Source organism: Neomonachus schauinslandi, chromosome 11 (genome assembly GCF_002201575.2).
Source record: "Neomonachus schauinslandi chromosome 11, ASM220157v2, whole genome shotgun sequence".
Taxonomy (NCBI): Eukaryota; Metazoa; Chordata; class Mammalia; order Carnivora; family Phocidae; genus Neomonachus; species Neomonachus schauinslandi.
In genome coordinates, this window is record NC_058413.1 from 62,741,967 (window position 1) to 62,757,634 (window position 15,668).

The 15,668-nt window shown below is 37.8% G+C and overlaps 1 protein-coding gene across 4 annotated transcripts in view; it reads left to right on the top strand.

Moving 5' to 3' along the window:
- Positions 1-15,668, top strand: part of ANKRD42 (ankyrin repeat domain 42) — a 74,922-nt gene that overhangs the window by 36,109 nt on the left and 23,145 nt on the right. For 3 of the 4 annotated variants that reach the window (XM_044919265.1, XM_044919266.1, XM_021686494.1), the window contains 3 exons: positions 7,312-7,437; positions 11,619-11,724; positions 14,957-15,132. In XM_044919265.1, coding sequence (XP_044775200.1) covers positions 7,312-7,437; positions 11,619-11,724; positions 14,957-15,132 — 408 coding nt within the window. The remainder of the gene's footprint in view (positions 1-7,311; positions 7,438-11,618; positions 11,725-14,956; positions 15,133-15,668) is intronic. The other variant, XM_044919267.1, reaches the window with a different exon arrangement.

Below are 15,668 nucleotides of genomic sequence, written 5' to 3' on the forward strand. Positions count from 1 at the left end.
TTCTCTTTCATCCTGGTTCAGTTTTGGTAGTTGATACATCTCTAGGAATGCATCCATTTCTTCCAGATTATCTAATTTGCTGTCATAGAGTTGCTCATAGTATGTTCTTATAATTGTTTATATTTCTTTGGTGTTGCTTGTGATCTCTCCTCTTTTGTTCATGATTTTCTTTATTTGGGTCCTTTCTCTTTTCTTTTTGATAAGTCTGGCCAGGGGTTTATCAATCTTGTCAGTTCTTTCAAAGAACCAGCTCCTAGTTTCGTTGATCTGTTCTACTGTTCTTTTGGTTTCTATTTCATTGATTTCTGCTCTGGTCTTTATTATTTCTCTTCTCCTGCTGGGTTTAGGCTTTAGTTCCTGTTCTTTCTCCAGCTCCTTTAGGTGTAGGGTTAGGTTGTATATTTGAGACCTTGTTTCTTGAGAAAGGTTTGTATTGCTATACACTTTCCTCTTAGGACTGCCTTTGCTGCATCCCAAAGATTTTGAACAGTTGTGTTTTCATTTTCATTGGTTTCCATGAATTTTTTAAATTCTTCTTTAATTTCCTGGTTGACCCATTCATTCTTTAGTAGGATGCTCTTTAGCCTCCAAGTATTTGAGTTCTTTCCGACTTTCCTTTTGTGATTGAGTCCTAGTTTCAAACCATTGTGGTCTGAAAATAGGCAGGGAATGATCCCAATCTTTTGGTACCGGTTGAGACCTGATTTATGACCTAGGATGTGATCTATTCTGGAGAATGTTCCATGGGCACTAGAGAAGAATGTGTATTGCATTGCTTTGGGATGGAATGTTCTGAATATGTCTGTGAAGTCCATTTGGTCCAGTGTGTCATTTAAGGTCTTTATTTCCTTGTTAATCTTTTGCTTAGATGATCTGTCCATTTCAGTGAGGGGAGTGTTAAAGTCTCCCACTATTATTGTATTGTTGTCGATGTGTTTCTTTGCTTTTGTTATTAATTGCCTTATATAATTGGTGCTCCCATGTTAGGGCCATTGATATTTACAATTGTTAGATCTTCTTGTTGGATAGACCCTTTAAATAGGATATAGTGTCTTTCCTCATCTCTTATTACAGTCTTTGGTTTAAAATCTAATTTGTCTGATATAAGGATTGCCACCCCAGCTTTCTTTTGGTGTCCATCAGCATGGTAAATGGTTTTCCACCCCCTCACTTTCAATTTGGGGGGTGTCTTTGGGTCTAAAATGAGTCTCTTGCAGACAGCATATCGATGGTCTTGTGTTTTTATCCAATCTGATAGCCTGTGTCTTTTGATTGGGGGCATTTAGCCCATTTATATTCAGGGTAACTATTGAAGGACATAAATTTAGTACCATTGTATTGCCTATAAGGTGACTGTTACTGTATTTTGTCTGTGTTCCTTTCTGGTCTATGCTACTTTTAGGCTCTCTCTTTGCTTAGAGGACCCCTTTCAAGATTTCTTGTAGGGCTGGTTTTGTGTTTGCAAATTCCTTCAGTTTTTGTTTGTCCTGGAAGCTTTTTATCTCTCCTTCTATTTTCAATGACAGCCTAGCTGGATATAGTATTCTTGGCTGCATATTTTTCTGATTTAATGCTCTGAATATATCCTGCCAGTCCTTTCTGGCCTGCCAGGTCTCTGTGGATAGGTCTGTTGCCAGTCTAATGTTTCTACCATTGTAGGTTACAGATCTCTTCTCCCGAGCTGCTTTCAGGATTTTCTCTTTGTCTCTGAGACTCGTAAGTTTTACTATTAGATGTTGAGGTATTGACCTATTTTTATTGATTTTGAGAGGAGTTCTCTGTGCCTCCTGGATTTTGATGCCTGTTTCCTTCCCCAAACTAGGGAAATTCTCTGCTATAATTTGCTCCAATATACCTTCTGCCCCTCTCTCTCTTTCTTCTTCTTCTGGGATCCCAATTATTCTAATGTTGTTTCATCTTATGGTATCACTTATCTCTCGAATTCTGCCCTCATGGTCCAGTAGTTGTTTATCTCTCTTTTTCTCAGCTTCTTTATTTTCCATCATTTGGTCTTCTATATCACTAATTTCCTCTTCTGCCTTATTTATCCTAGCAGTTAGAGCCTCCATTTTTGATTGCACCTCATTAATAGCCTTTTGATTTTGACTTGGTTAGATTTTAGTTCTTTTATTTCTCCAGAAAGGGTTTCTCTAATGCTTTTTTCAAGCCCAGCTAGTATCTTTAAAATCATCATTCTGAACTCTAGTTCCAACATCTTACTAATGTCCGTGTTGATTAGGTCCCTGGCAGTCGGTACTGCCTCTTGATCTTTTTTTGAGGTGATATTTCTGTCTTGTCATTTTGTCCAGAGGAGAATAGATGAATGAGAGAACAAAATGCTAACAGGGTAACAACGTCCCCAGAAAATATACAGTAAACAGATCAGAAAAGACTTGAAACCGGGGGAAAAGAAAGGGAAAAGAAGAAGAAAAAAAGAAAAAGAAAAAGTTAAAAACAAACAAAACAAAACAAAACCAGAATATGATCAAATATGGTCAGGCTGGTGCATAGATCAGTGCCACACACTAGATTTTGGGTGTATTTTGGTCTGTTAGAAGAAAGTGCCTCCCAAAATTTTAAAGAAAGAGAAACTTATATATGTACAAAAATAAGGGTAAATATGATGAAGGGATGGAATATGACTGTAAAGATGAAAAGTATAAAAGATTTTATAAAAGGAATTGATAAGAAGTTGGTTGAAAAAAGAAAGAAGAGGATTTAAAAAAAAAAGGGAGAGAATGTGATCAGGCAGGAGACTAGAACAAAGCCATACACTAGAGATTTAGGGTATATTTTGATCTGTTAGAAGAAACTGTATCCCAGAATTTTAAAGAGAGGACATCTTATATATATATATACCAAAAGTAAGGGTTACTACTATGAAGGGATAGAATATGGCTCTAAAAATGTAAAATAAAAAAGGTTTTTTAAGAAAGGGATTGATAAGATGTTGATTGAAAAAGGGAAAAAGAAAAAAAAAATAAAAATTAACTTTGAAAGACTAAAGAATCATGGGAAAAAAGCCATGAATTCTATGTGCAGTGTACCCCTAGCGCTGAAGTTCTGCCATTCTCATTGATTGGTAAACTTGGTCTTGGCTGGCTGTTCTTGATGATCTTCTTGGGGAGGGGCCTGTTGCAGTGGTTCTCAAATGTCTCTGCTGGAGGCGGAATTGCCCACCCTTGCCAGCTCCTTGCTAAGTAATCTGCTCGGGTTTGCTCTCAGGAGCTTTTGTTCCCTGCAAGCTTTCCTACAGCTTTGGAGGACAAGAGTGAAAATGGCAGCCTCCCAATCTCCGCCCCAGAGGAGCTGAGAACTTAAGGCCCCCACTCCTCAGTGAGCCCCCAGAGAAAAGCAGTCAGTCACTCCCCTCTCCCTGGTCTCCGGCCACACTCCGCGCTCACCCGGCCTGTGACCGAGCGTTTCTATCTCTGGCACACGACCCCGTGTGGAGTTTCCAAACCCAGCAGATCCCTGCGGTGTGCTCCCATGCTGCTCCTCCCGGGGGAGGAAGGAGAGTCTCCCCATATCTGCTGCTTGTTGGGTCCCTCCTGGAGGAGCAGTGGCTCGACTGTGCTGTGGATCACGGTTTATTGTAACCCTCAGCTGAGAGCCCACTCCTTGGCTCCATCTCTGCAGCCGGCTTCCCTGCTCCGATCCCTGGGAGTTCTGCCACACTCAGGCACCCCCGGTCTTTCTGTGACCCCGAGGTTCCTGAGACCACACTGTCCCAGTGAGGGTTCCACCCCCTGCTTAGCCACTGGAGCGACGTCCCTCAGTGGAGCCGACTTCTAAAAGTTCCGATTTTGTGCTCCGTGGCTCTATCACTTGCCAGAAGCGGTCGACGGAGGCCCCCTCCCCCGCTGTCTGTCCTCCCAAATATCGCCTCACATTCACTTCTCTTCATGTCCTACCTTCCAGAAAGTGGTCGCTTTTCTGTTCAGAGAGTTGTTGCTATTCTTTTCTTTGATCTTCTGTTGAGTTCGTAGGTGTTTAGAATGGTTTGATCCCTATCCAGCTGAATTCCTGGGACCAGACGAAATCCAGGTCTCCTACTCCTCTGCCATCTTGCTCCCTATACTCCCTTTTTAATAATCATGTTCTTTGTCCTTTTCTAAGTAATTTGAGTTCTTTGTATAGTCTTGATTCCAATCCTTTATTAATTCTGATACAGATATTTTCTCTCACACTGTGGTTTGGTTTTTCACTCTGATTAGGATATCCTTTTTAAAACATCAACTTTAAGTTTTTTTTTTTTTAAGATTTATTTATTGTAGAGAGAGAGTGCACAAATGGGGGGAGGGGTAGAGGGAGAGGCAGAGAATCCTCAAGCTAACTCCATGCTGAGCATGGAGCCTGACCTGGGGCTCAATCCCAGGACCCTGAGATCATGTCCTGAGCCACGTTAAGAGTCTGACACTGAACCAACTGAGCCACCCAGGCACCCCAAAATCATCTTTATTAATGTATGATTTATGTAGAATAAACTGTATTCATTTACTGTGCAGTGAGTTTTGAAGTATGTTTTCACTCACGAAACCATCACAATCAAGATATAAAACATTTCTATCACCTCTGGAGTTTTTTTTATATCCTCTCAAAGTTCACCATTACTTTCACCCTGGCCCCACACAACAACTTACTTGCTTTCTGTCCCTGTAGATTAGTTTGAATTTTCTAATGGAACCATTTTGAGGTTCATCCTTGTTAGGTATATTAATACTAGTGCATTCCTTTTTATTGCTGAATAGCATTCCATTATATGGATGTACCATATATATTTTTTTTAACAGTTCACCTGATGAACATTTGGATTGTTCCCAGTTTTGGGCTATTATTAATAAAGCTGCTCTGAACATTTACATAGACATATGTTTGCAGTTCTGTAGGTAAATATGGAGGAGTGGGGTGTATGGGGTATGGTGTATGGTGCGTGTATGTTTAACTTTAAGAAGTTGTGTAACTGGGGCACCTGAGTGGCTCAGTTGGTTAAGAGTCTGACTCTTGACCTCAGTTCAGGTCTTGATCTTAGGGTCATGAGTTCAGGCCCCACAGTGGGCTCCATGCTGGGCGTGAAGCCTACTTAACAAAAAAAAAAAGTTATTATTTTCTAAAGTAGTTGTATTGCTTTACATCCCCACCAGATATGTATGAGAATTCCATTTGCTCCATGGAATTGCTAGCACTTGATATGGTCAGTCTGTTTTATTAGCTGTTCTAATGGATGTGTAGTGTTATCTTACTGTGGTTTCAATCTACATTTTCCTGGAAAGTAATGATACTGAGCATCTTTTCAAATGGGCATTCATATATCTTTTATGAAGTATCTGTTTAAATCTTTTGCCCATTTTTTAATTGGGTTGTTTGTCTACTAATTATTGACTTTTAACAGTTCTTTATGTTTTCTCAGATATATGTTATGGCCTATATTTTCTCCCATTCTGAAGCTTGCCTGGTTTCTTGGCAGTATATATATATATATATATATTTTAAAATTTTATTTTAGAGAGAGAGTGCACATGAGTAACAGGAGAGGGGCAGGGAGAGAAGGGAGAGAGAATCTTAGGCTCCACACTCAGTATGGAGCCTGACACATGGCTTGATCTCACAACCCTGAGATCATGACCTGAGCTGAAATCAAGAGTTGGACACTTAACTGGCACTCTACCCAGGTGCCCCGTGGAGTGTCTTTCAAAGAACAAAAGTTTTAAATTTTGATAAAGTAGAATTTCTCAATCTTTTCTGCACGTCATTTTCTGTGTGTCCTATCTATGAAATACTTGTCCACCTCAAAGTTAGCAAGATGTTCTTCTATAGTTTTCTAGAAGTTTATCAGTTTTAGTTTTTTAATTCAGATCTTTGATCTACATCAAGTTAAATTTTATGTGGAATTTTGGGTGAAATGAAAAATGAATTTTTTGTTCCCCCCTCCCCCACATATAGCTACTTGTCATAGCACCATATTTTTGGAAAGGCTTCCCTTTCCCCATTGAAATATTTTGTCAGCTTTGTAAAAAATCAGTTGCCTGTATACGTATGGGTGTATTTCTGGCCTCTCCATTCTGTTTTACTGATATATCTGTTTATTTGCCAATACTACAACTGTCTTGGTTACTATAGCTTTATAGTAAGACTTAGAATCAGGTAGTGTAAGTCTCCAACTTTGTTATTTTATTTCATTTTATTTATTTTTGTTTTATTTTTTTTTCCCCCAGCTTTGTTATTTAAAAAACTTTGAAGGGATGCCTCAGTGGTGTAGTTGGTGAAGTGTCCAACTCTTGGCTTCAGCTCATATCATGATCTCTTATGGTCATGAGATCGAGCCCTGTGTTGGGCTGTATGCTCATCACAGAGTCTGCTTGGGACTCTCTCCCTCTCCCTCTGCCTCTCCTCACTGTGTTCTCTGTTTCTCTCTCTCTAAAAATAAATAAATAAATAAATAAATAAATCTTTAAAAATACTCTGGCTATTCTGTTTCTGTATTTAAAAATGAGGATACCTATATCTCAATGTTGTTAAGAGGTTTATAATGAGGCATTCCTTACAAGGGCTTACTACCATGTCTGGCATTCAGTAAGGGCTCAATATATGTGGTTGTTACATTAAAAACATTTTCTCAAGTATTTATGGTTAGGCACTAGGTCAGGTACATTTACACAAGCGTGTGTATATGTATATGTGTTTGTATATGTACGTATACTTTATCTGCTTCCAGTTTATTTTGCTTTCTTCGCTTCCTTGCAAACAGAGAGGGAGTGGTCTGTGCAAATGTAGGACTTTAGACCAAGTATGTCTTTATACAAAGGGTTGAAAACGGCCATCATCTCTGAGGAAAGAATGGAATATGGCTAAGAATAGTTCTGGTACAGTATACTCTTGGCATGTTTGAAGTCCTGTGGGGAGAAAGGGCTACACAATTAATAATAATCTTATCTTTTTTTTTTTTTTTTAAAGATTTTATTTTTTGACAGAGAGAGACACAGCGAGAGAGGGAACACAAGCAGGGGGAGTGGGAGAGGGAGAAGCAGGCTTCCCGCCAAGCAGGGAGCCCGATGTGGGACTCGATCCCAGGACCCTGGGACCATGACCTGAGCCGAAGGCAGACACTTAATGACTGAGCCACTCAGGTGCCCAATAATAATCTTATCGTATGATTCTCTTTTTATTACTTGTCATTGCATCAGTTGAACTAATTCCAGTATAACATTGTCATAGTTGAGTTAATATTGAAATCTGAAATGTGTGACTGCTTAAGGCAGGGAAAAAGAATGAACACATGTGTTTACTGAAATGCTGAATTTTTATTCATAGCCTTAGCATTTCCAGGTCATGTGGCTGCCTTTAAGGGTGATTTGGAAATGCTTAAGAAATTAATAGAAGATGGAGTAATCAATATTAATGAACGTGATAATAATGGATCAACTCCTTTGCATAAAGGTGAGTTATGATTCCTGCTTCATTTTCAGTTCTGACATAATTACTGTTGAAGTTATTTACCTTTTAAAATAATTGTCCCTTAGAAACACGTGAGAATGTAAAACTTTTCCTAATATCCTAAGGGATATCAGTCTACCTTATATGGTACACAGAGTACTTAATTTTCAATTCAATTGTGATACTCCTTTTATGATGCTAGAAATTCACTATCACATTTAGGGTAATTCCAGTGGAAAATCTCTTAAGACATTGACATGATAAGATATGAAATTCACTGCTGGAGAAGTTTCTTAGGACTAATATTTTCTTTGGAATAATAGTGATCTATTAATTCTTGCTAAAGCATGAAAAAGGTATAGCAGAATTTGAAAAAAGGTATAGCAGAATTTTCTTCTTGTACTCTGCAAAAATGTTTTTACTTTTATAGAAATATCAATGAACATTAGATTTAAACACATTTTCAAGATGTCCGCCACTTTTGTCTGCAGTCTCTCCTTCCTTCTCTGTGGAATTCTAAAATATTAATTAATCAGACTTTGTCAAATTGTCAGCTCCTTATTTGGGAGTGTGTACTCTAGGATTTATTCTTACCAGTCTTCCTTTTATTTATAAAATCAAAAACCAAATCTTTAACCTAATGCATGTGAAATTTCCATTCTGCTTCATTTGTGATATTATAAGTTATTTCATAATGTAATGACAGGTAATTCTTGTAAAAATGTTAAAGGGGCACCTGGTCAGCTCAGTCACAGCATAATTTTATCTGTTCTCTCATGAAGTTGGGGTCATGAGTTCTAGCCCCACGTTGGGCATAGAGATTACTTAACCCTTAAGAAAAAGGGTTAGAGTAAAAAGACAGGTAAGGTAGTTAATGCAGTCATGTGTTCAAGTTAGATTTTATTTTATAAATAACTTCTGATGGTCCCAATCATAGATTATGTTCCTGTTGGTTAGGTTCTTAGTTTAATTGTTAAAGTTGGTTTACTTCATAATGAATCTCCAGTATAGAATCTAAACATTATGTGTACCAATAGTTTTATAAGAGAGGTTAGGTGAAGTAAGAAGAAGGGGAATGCAAAGGGGGTTTCTCCTACACACAGAGAGGTTCCTATTTTGGCAAACACTCTATCCTAGACTTGGAAAATCTCGCTCCTCCATCTTAGCTGGCTGTCTAGGGGTTTAATTTTTCACCATGGTATTTGTGAATGGGGAGGAAACTTAAAATGTGCGCTATGTATATGTATATATATTTTAAAATGTGTTGCCCTGGACCAAAGCCCCCATTTCATATCCTAGATATAACCACTTTTTATTACTAATGTATCTATGGGGTATCATTCAGACACTGTAGCAAAAGATAAATGTGATCGTGGTGCGTATATTGCATCTTCACAGGAAGGATTAAGTTTCATTGATGGCTGGTTTTCAGCCTTTCTCAGTCATTTCTTCACCACTGGAACTAAGATTGAAATGAGGGATTTGGAAGTAGGTTCTAAAGGACTTGATATATAACAATAGGGTGTTTGGGATGCAGCCATTGTGAGAAGATGCAAGGGTGAATTGAGGAACCAAAAGTGTTTGCCCTTCACCCCTTGTCTTGTCAGTCTGTCCATTGAGGATTCCTAGGGCCAGGGGTGGATCAGGGGGTGTGATAGGAGGGTGATAAGTGGCAACAAGTAGGGGAAGGGGCGTTTTGTGTACATTTGCCTTTCCTGGTGAACATCTGTATGTTTAGATTATATCCAAATTGGGTAAATAAAAGTTGATGTCTCTTTATAACTTAACTCACATTTTCCACATTTATTAATCTCTCTGCTTCTTTTTCTTTAATTTTAATTTTGATTCAGTAAATAAGTTGTGTTTATTATTGAGGCATTCTTCTTAGTCATTTAATGATTGTTAAATCCACTGTGACTGCTCCTTTCTTTCATTTGCTAAGCCATAAGTATTTCAAATGATTTCTTAAAAATTTCTAGCCACAGCATAATTTTATCTGTTCTCTTATAAAACACTGATAAAATTAATCAACATATCCTAACCAATATACAACAAGGATCTTGGGTAAAAATCCTTTTATTGTATTTCATTTTAGGGAAATTACTTAGCCTCCTTTCCCCCTCTTTGTAAATATTACCTGTGTAATAAAATGGAAATGTTGGGTTAAACTCATTGATCTTACATAAAACAATTATCCATGATTCATAAATTAACTCTTAAAGATGGAGTTTGTTGCTGTTTTTGTCTAACGTGAGGTTATTTCTAGAGGTCTGGGAAATCATGTACTTTTTTTTTTTTTTTTAAGATTTTATTTATTTATTTGACAGAGAGAGACACAGTGAGAGAGGGAACACAAGCAGGGGGAGTGGGAGAGGGAGAAGCAGGCTTCCCACTGAGCAGGGAGCCTGATGTGGGGCTCGATCCAAGGACCCCGGGATCATGACCTGAGCGGAAAGCAGACGTCTAGTGACTGAGCCACCCAGGCACCCCTCTTGTACTGTTTTTAACTGGTTTTGGATTTGCTCTAGGGGAGAGCAAGAAAGCCCAGGATTTTCAGGGGCCAACTCTGATGGCTCTGAGTGAACTAGAGAAGGGCAGAAGAGTTCTTACTTTGTCACTGTATCTGACTTTGTGCCCTCTTTTCTCTGTTGCCAGTATTGGAGGTTGATTCACTTTTTGAAGCACTAGAGCTATACCAAAAGTTCCTAGTCTTTTTTTTTTAATTTTATTTTATTATGTTAGTCTCCATACATTACATCATTAGTTTTTGATGTAGTGTTCCATGATTCACTGTTTGCATATAACACCCAGTGCTCCATTCAGTACGTGCCTTCTTTAATACCCACACCAGCCTAACCCCTTTCCCTACCCCCCTCCCCAAAAGTTCCTAGTCTTTGATTCATTTTACAGAGGCACTTAGAGTCAGCACCAATCATATGTCTGCACCATGTAGACATTACGAGATCTAGACCTTACTGTTAAGGAGCTACATACTTAAATCATGAACAACTAGAGATTTGTAGAAGTCAGGATGTAATTAATGGCAAAAATTATTTGGTTCTTAAAATACATGCAGTAGGAATTTAGGAGTAGAAACCGAGGAACAGAAGTTGATATGGGTTAAATTATTAGAGAAGTGTTCATGGGAATTCAGAAATAATACCTTATGTTTGTATGATACTTAATGGGGTATAAAACTGTCATCACATTTAAACCTTATTGTAATTTTATGAACCCTCCTTCTAAATATGAAATCATCTCTGTAAAAGATGAGGAAATTGAGGTCCAGAGGGATCAGTTTTCTTGACTGAGCTTACACATCTGGTAAGAGCAAAGCTGACATTTTCTTAATATTCTCATTCACTTACTCATTCATCAACTTTATAGACATTTATTGAGGGCTGTATGTGCCAGCCACTTGCTAAGTTCTGTCCTGTCCTCCAGTCTCACTGTTTAGTAGACCTAAAGTCAGTTAAATCTATGAAGCTTTTTCCCCCCAGTTTCCCTGAATCTTCAGATGGATCTAGAAGGATGGATAGAAGTTAGATGAACATATAGCTGAGTGCTGGGCATTAGGCAAGAAGACACATAAACAGAGTTGTGGAAGTGAAAATTAATCCTGAGTGCATGTGTTAAGGACAAGATTTAGAAAAAGGTGGTAAACAGTTCAGGTAATTACTGAGGGGCCTGTAAATTTTGAGTTGTGAGAGTCAGAAGAATAACCTGTTTACATAAGATGACACAAGATTTTTGAAGTCAGTGTGGGGCCCTGTGGCTGGATTGTGCTCATATTCTGGTCAGATGCAAGATTCGTCAGAAGCTATAGATAGCAGCACATGAACACTGGATAAGGATTGGGAAAACCTAGATTATAGTTTCAAACCCATTACTTGCATGCTGCATGATGTTAAATAAATAACCTCTTTGAGCTTCAACTTTTATATCTGTATGTAAAGTTCTCTGTATAGGGGCTGAGTACAGTAGATTTTTGATTGATTGTCTAATGAATAATACATACATAAATGAACAGAGAATGACATCTGCCCAACTTTTGTTGGTTATTACAAGGATCAGTATTTATGAAAATACTCTCTAATGTTACTGTCCGAGATATGAGACAGTTGTTACTAATAACAATAACTTTTTGTGTGTATTTTCTGTTTTTTTGTTTGTTTTTTGAACAGCTGCTGGGCAAGGCCACATAGAGTGTTTGCAGTGGATAATTAAAATGGGAGCAGACAGTAATATTACCAACAAAGCAGGGGAGAAACCCAGCGATGTGGCTAAGAGGTATCCCTGTCTGCTTTACTACTTTCTTTTGTTTTTAAGGTTTTGAATATACTCTCTTACACTCAGAAAACTCTTAGGATTTAATGGAATTATAAGACTCCATCAAATGGTGATGGAATGACAATTTTCAAGCTGAATTGACATTTAATGATAAATCAGTTCTTCTCACTAAAGTAATGATTTTCTTTTCTCTTTTTTTAAATTTAATTTAATTTAATTATGTTAGTCACCATACAGTACATCATTAATTTTTGATGTAGTGTTCCATGATTCACTGTTTGCGTGTAACACCCAGTGCTCCATGCAATATATGCCCTCCTTAATACCCATCATCAGGCTAACCCATCCCCCCACCCCTCTCCCCTCTAAAACCCTCAGTTTGTTTCTCGGAGTCCATAGTCTCTCATGGTTCATCTCCCCCTCCGATTTTCCCCCCTTCATTTTTCCCTTCCTTCTCCTAATGTCCTCCGTGCTATTCCTTATGTTCCAGAAGTAAGTGCAACCATATGATAATTGACTTTCTCTGCTTGACTTTAAGTGAAGTAATGATTTTCAACTGAGAAGTAGTAGTGTCCCCTTTCCTAGTGGGGAGGGGGGATTTGGAAATGTGTGGAGGAGTGTCACAATGACTGGAGACCATCACTGATATATAGTGAGGTCAGGTCCAGGAATGCTAAACATTCTACAGTGCTTAGAACAGTGGTACAGAATGAAAAATTGTGTCACCCAAATGCCCTACCTGTTGAGAAATACTGTGTTATTAAAAGGAATACTCAAAAGGAGTCACACAGGTTTTGAAACAAATTTTAATATTTACTTTTGAATTAAATATAACACCTGTTATTGAGCATCTCCTGCTCATTCAGGTCAAGTCCTCAAGGAAGATTTAGTCCCTCCATTTGTTCATTTGGTTGTTTTTCATTCAACTTCCTATGTACTTTGCGTGTCCCTACTGCTATGGTTAGTATTAGGATTACAAAGATCAAAAAACACAGTCCTTGTCCTCAAGTCTACAATCTTGTAAAGACACACTGTACATACATAATTATTATTAATTATAATCACCGTAACATATTACATGTTATGTATAAGGTTCAATAAGAACATAGGAGAAAAAGTGCCCAGGTCTTCCTGTTTTAAAGTTTTGGGGGAGTTAGGAAGGAAACTGAAGGGAAACAGAATTTACATAGAGGTCAGGGAAAATTTTTCTTTTTGGAGGAAGCAACATTTATGCTGATGTTTGAAGGAGGAAGACTTGTAAGATAGTACCTTGTGTGTTTGAGGGACTGCATGTGGTCCAGAACTGCTTGAATCTAAAGTAGGAATGTAGGCTAAAAGTTGCAAATGAGGCCCAACAGGATGCTAATCATGCAGTGATTGCTCTGCAATTTTTGAGTTCATGTTCCTTACAATTTTGAGAGATTTCTTTGAGTTCCTTGGAGCATGGTTTTGTGGTACCACATACCTAGGATCATTATCAACTTAGGCCCACTTTATTTTTATTTTGGAAAACAGCTTTATCAAGGTTTAATTGGCATATGACAAAGTACACATATTTGTACAGTACAAACTGATGAATTCTGACATATGTACCTACCCATAGAACCATTACTACCATCAAGATAGTGAACATACCTGTCATCCTCAAAAGTCTCCTTGTGCCCCCTTTGTAATCTCTCTTCCTCCCACTGTTCTCCATTTCCCCTTCCCCAAGCAAATGCTGATCTGCTGTCACCATAGATTGTATTTCCTAGAGTTTTATGTAAATGGAATTGTACAGTACATACGCTTATATATCTGGCTTCTTTCACTAAGCATAATTATATGAGATTCTTTCATGTGTATTTGTAGTTCATTTCTTTTTTATAGCTGAGCAGTATTCCATTGGCTGTAGAATTCCATAGTATTCCATAGTTTGATAATCCAGTAACCTGTCAGAGGACATCTTGATTATATCCATTTTTTGGTGATTATGCATAAAGCTGCTCTAAACAGTCATTACAGTTTTTTGTGTGAACATCAGTTTTCACTTCACTTGGGTAAATACTTAGGAGTAGGATTGCTGGGTCATATACTAAGAGTATGTTTAACTTTATAAGAAATTGCCATAGTGCCTTTGAAAGCGACCATGCCAACTTGTATTCTCACCAGCAGTGGATGAGGGTTTCTTTTGTTTCTTATCTTGCCAGTATTTGATATTGTTCATTCACCAAAGGAAAATATACAGATGGCAAATATGTATATGAAAAAAATGCTCAAAATCACTTTCATTAGGAAAATGCAAATTAAAATTTGCACAATGAGATTCCACAATATATCTGTTAGAATTTTTGTAATTCATGCACCCAAATGCCAGATGTGTGTGTAGTGTTATAGAAACACTATGAATCTGGTATAAAACAAGTACTCAGTAAATGATAGCTGTTAATTATAACCTAGTAGTAGAGATAATGAATTCTATTAACCTTACATCTTCCTAAGATGTTTGTTACTATATCTTTAATTATGTGTAGTACCTGGTGAAAGGTAAGGATATTTGTGTGTATGTGGTTATATAAGTATGTGAAAAAAATAGGATTTGAGATTTTGTGTTTGAGTAGTTCTCCATGTCATAAGAGAAAACATTAAACATTTCAATTAGCAAGAATGTGAGAAAACCATGCAGATTACATGCAATCACAACAGCTTCATAGAGATGTGGTAAAGATCAAAGAAAATAGAAAATGTGGATGGAAAAGTCACTATTTTTTCATTAAATTTCAAAGCCATGCCAAGTTTTTGGGTTGAGGAAGGTTGAAAATTAAGGGGCCTAGAGCTATAGTTAGCCCTGAAACTGGAACCAGAACTATTTCTGAAATCTAAATTTGGCTCTCCAAAAAGGTAGTAAGTATAGGTAACAAGTAGGGTGGTTCTGGGCTTTCTGTTCAGTTGAGCAGTTCTGTCTGGGGGCACCCCACATATTCTTTTGATATTGGGTCTCCTCTCCCAGTTGGATTTTTGCCAGTAACAGTTATGGAATAGCCTTTAACATGACTATATGTCCTCAGTGTCCAGTAACTCTTTGAGCTGGATGTATGTTGAATTGTCACTGACCTTCAGGTGCAGTTTTGCTCCTTTACTGGTAGGGTTGGTGACATAATGTACAGAGTGTAATTCGCTAAATTAAGTGCAAACTGCAGTTTCAATTTGAAGAACATTGTGAATCTTGTTAATTACTGATTCTTTCCTACAGGTTTGCCCATTTAGCAGCCGTAAAGCTACTAGAGGGGCTACAGAAATATGACATAGATGATGAGAATGAAATTGATGAAAATGATATAAAGTTTTTTTTAAGACATGGTGTTGAGGGAAGCACTGATGCCAAGGATGATTTATGTCTCAGTGAGTCGGATAAGACAGATGCCAGAAGTAAGTGTGCCAACTCTGTTGTGATTTATTGTTTAAGAAATGCCATAGCCAGTTTTTACCACAAATCTGGAAATTATTCTAAAGACATTTACCATCTGCAAAGTAAAATACTTTGATATTTTTGGGGGGGAACCAGACCTAGTACAAATATTTGTACTAGGGGTTTTTGAACACATAAAGAGTGTAAGACATGATCTCTGTCCCCCAAGGAGGAAAAAGTTACATAGGAGGAAAAATTACTTAAGTGGATCATAGGAAACAGGGAAATAAACATGTCAAGGATTTCCATGGTTAGTTGGCAAATGATTTTTACAGATAATAATAGCAAATATCTATTGAATATCTACCTTGTGCCAGACAGTGTTGTATGTATGATCTCAGGGTTGTGGGATCGAGCCCCATCTTGGCTTCACGCTTAGCGGTGAGTGTGCTTGAGATTCTCTCTCTCTCTCTCCCTCTGCCCTCCCCCCCCAGGCACATGCGCTTACACGTTTTCTCTCTCTCTGTCTCTCAAAAAAAAAAAATCTTAAAAAAAA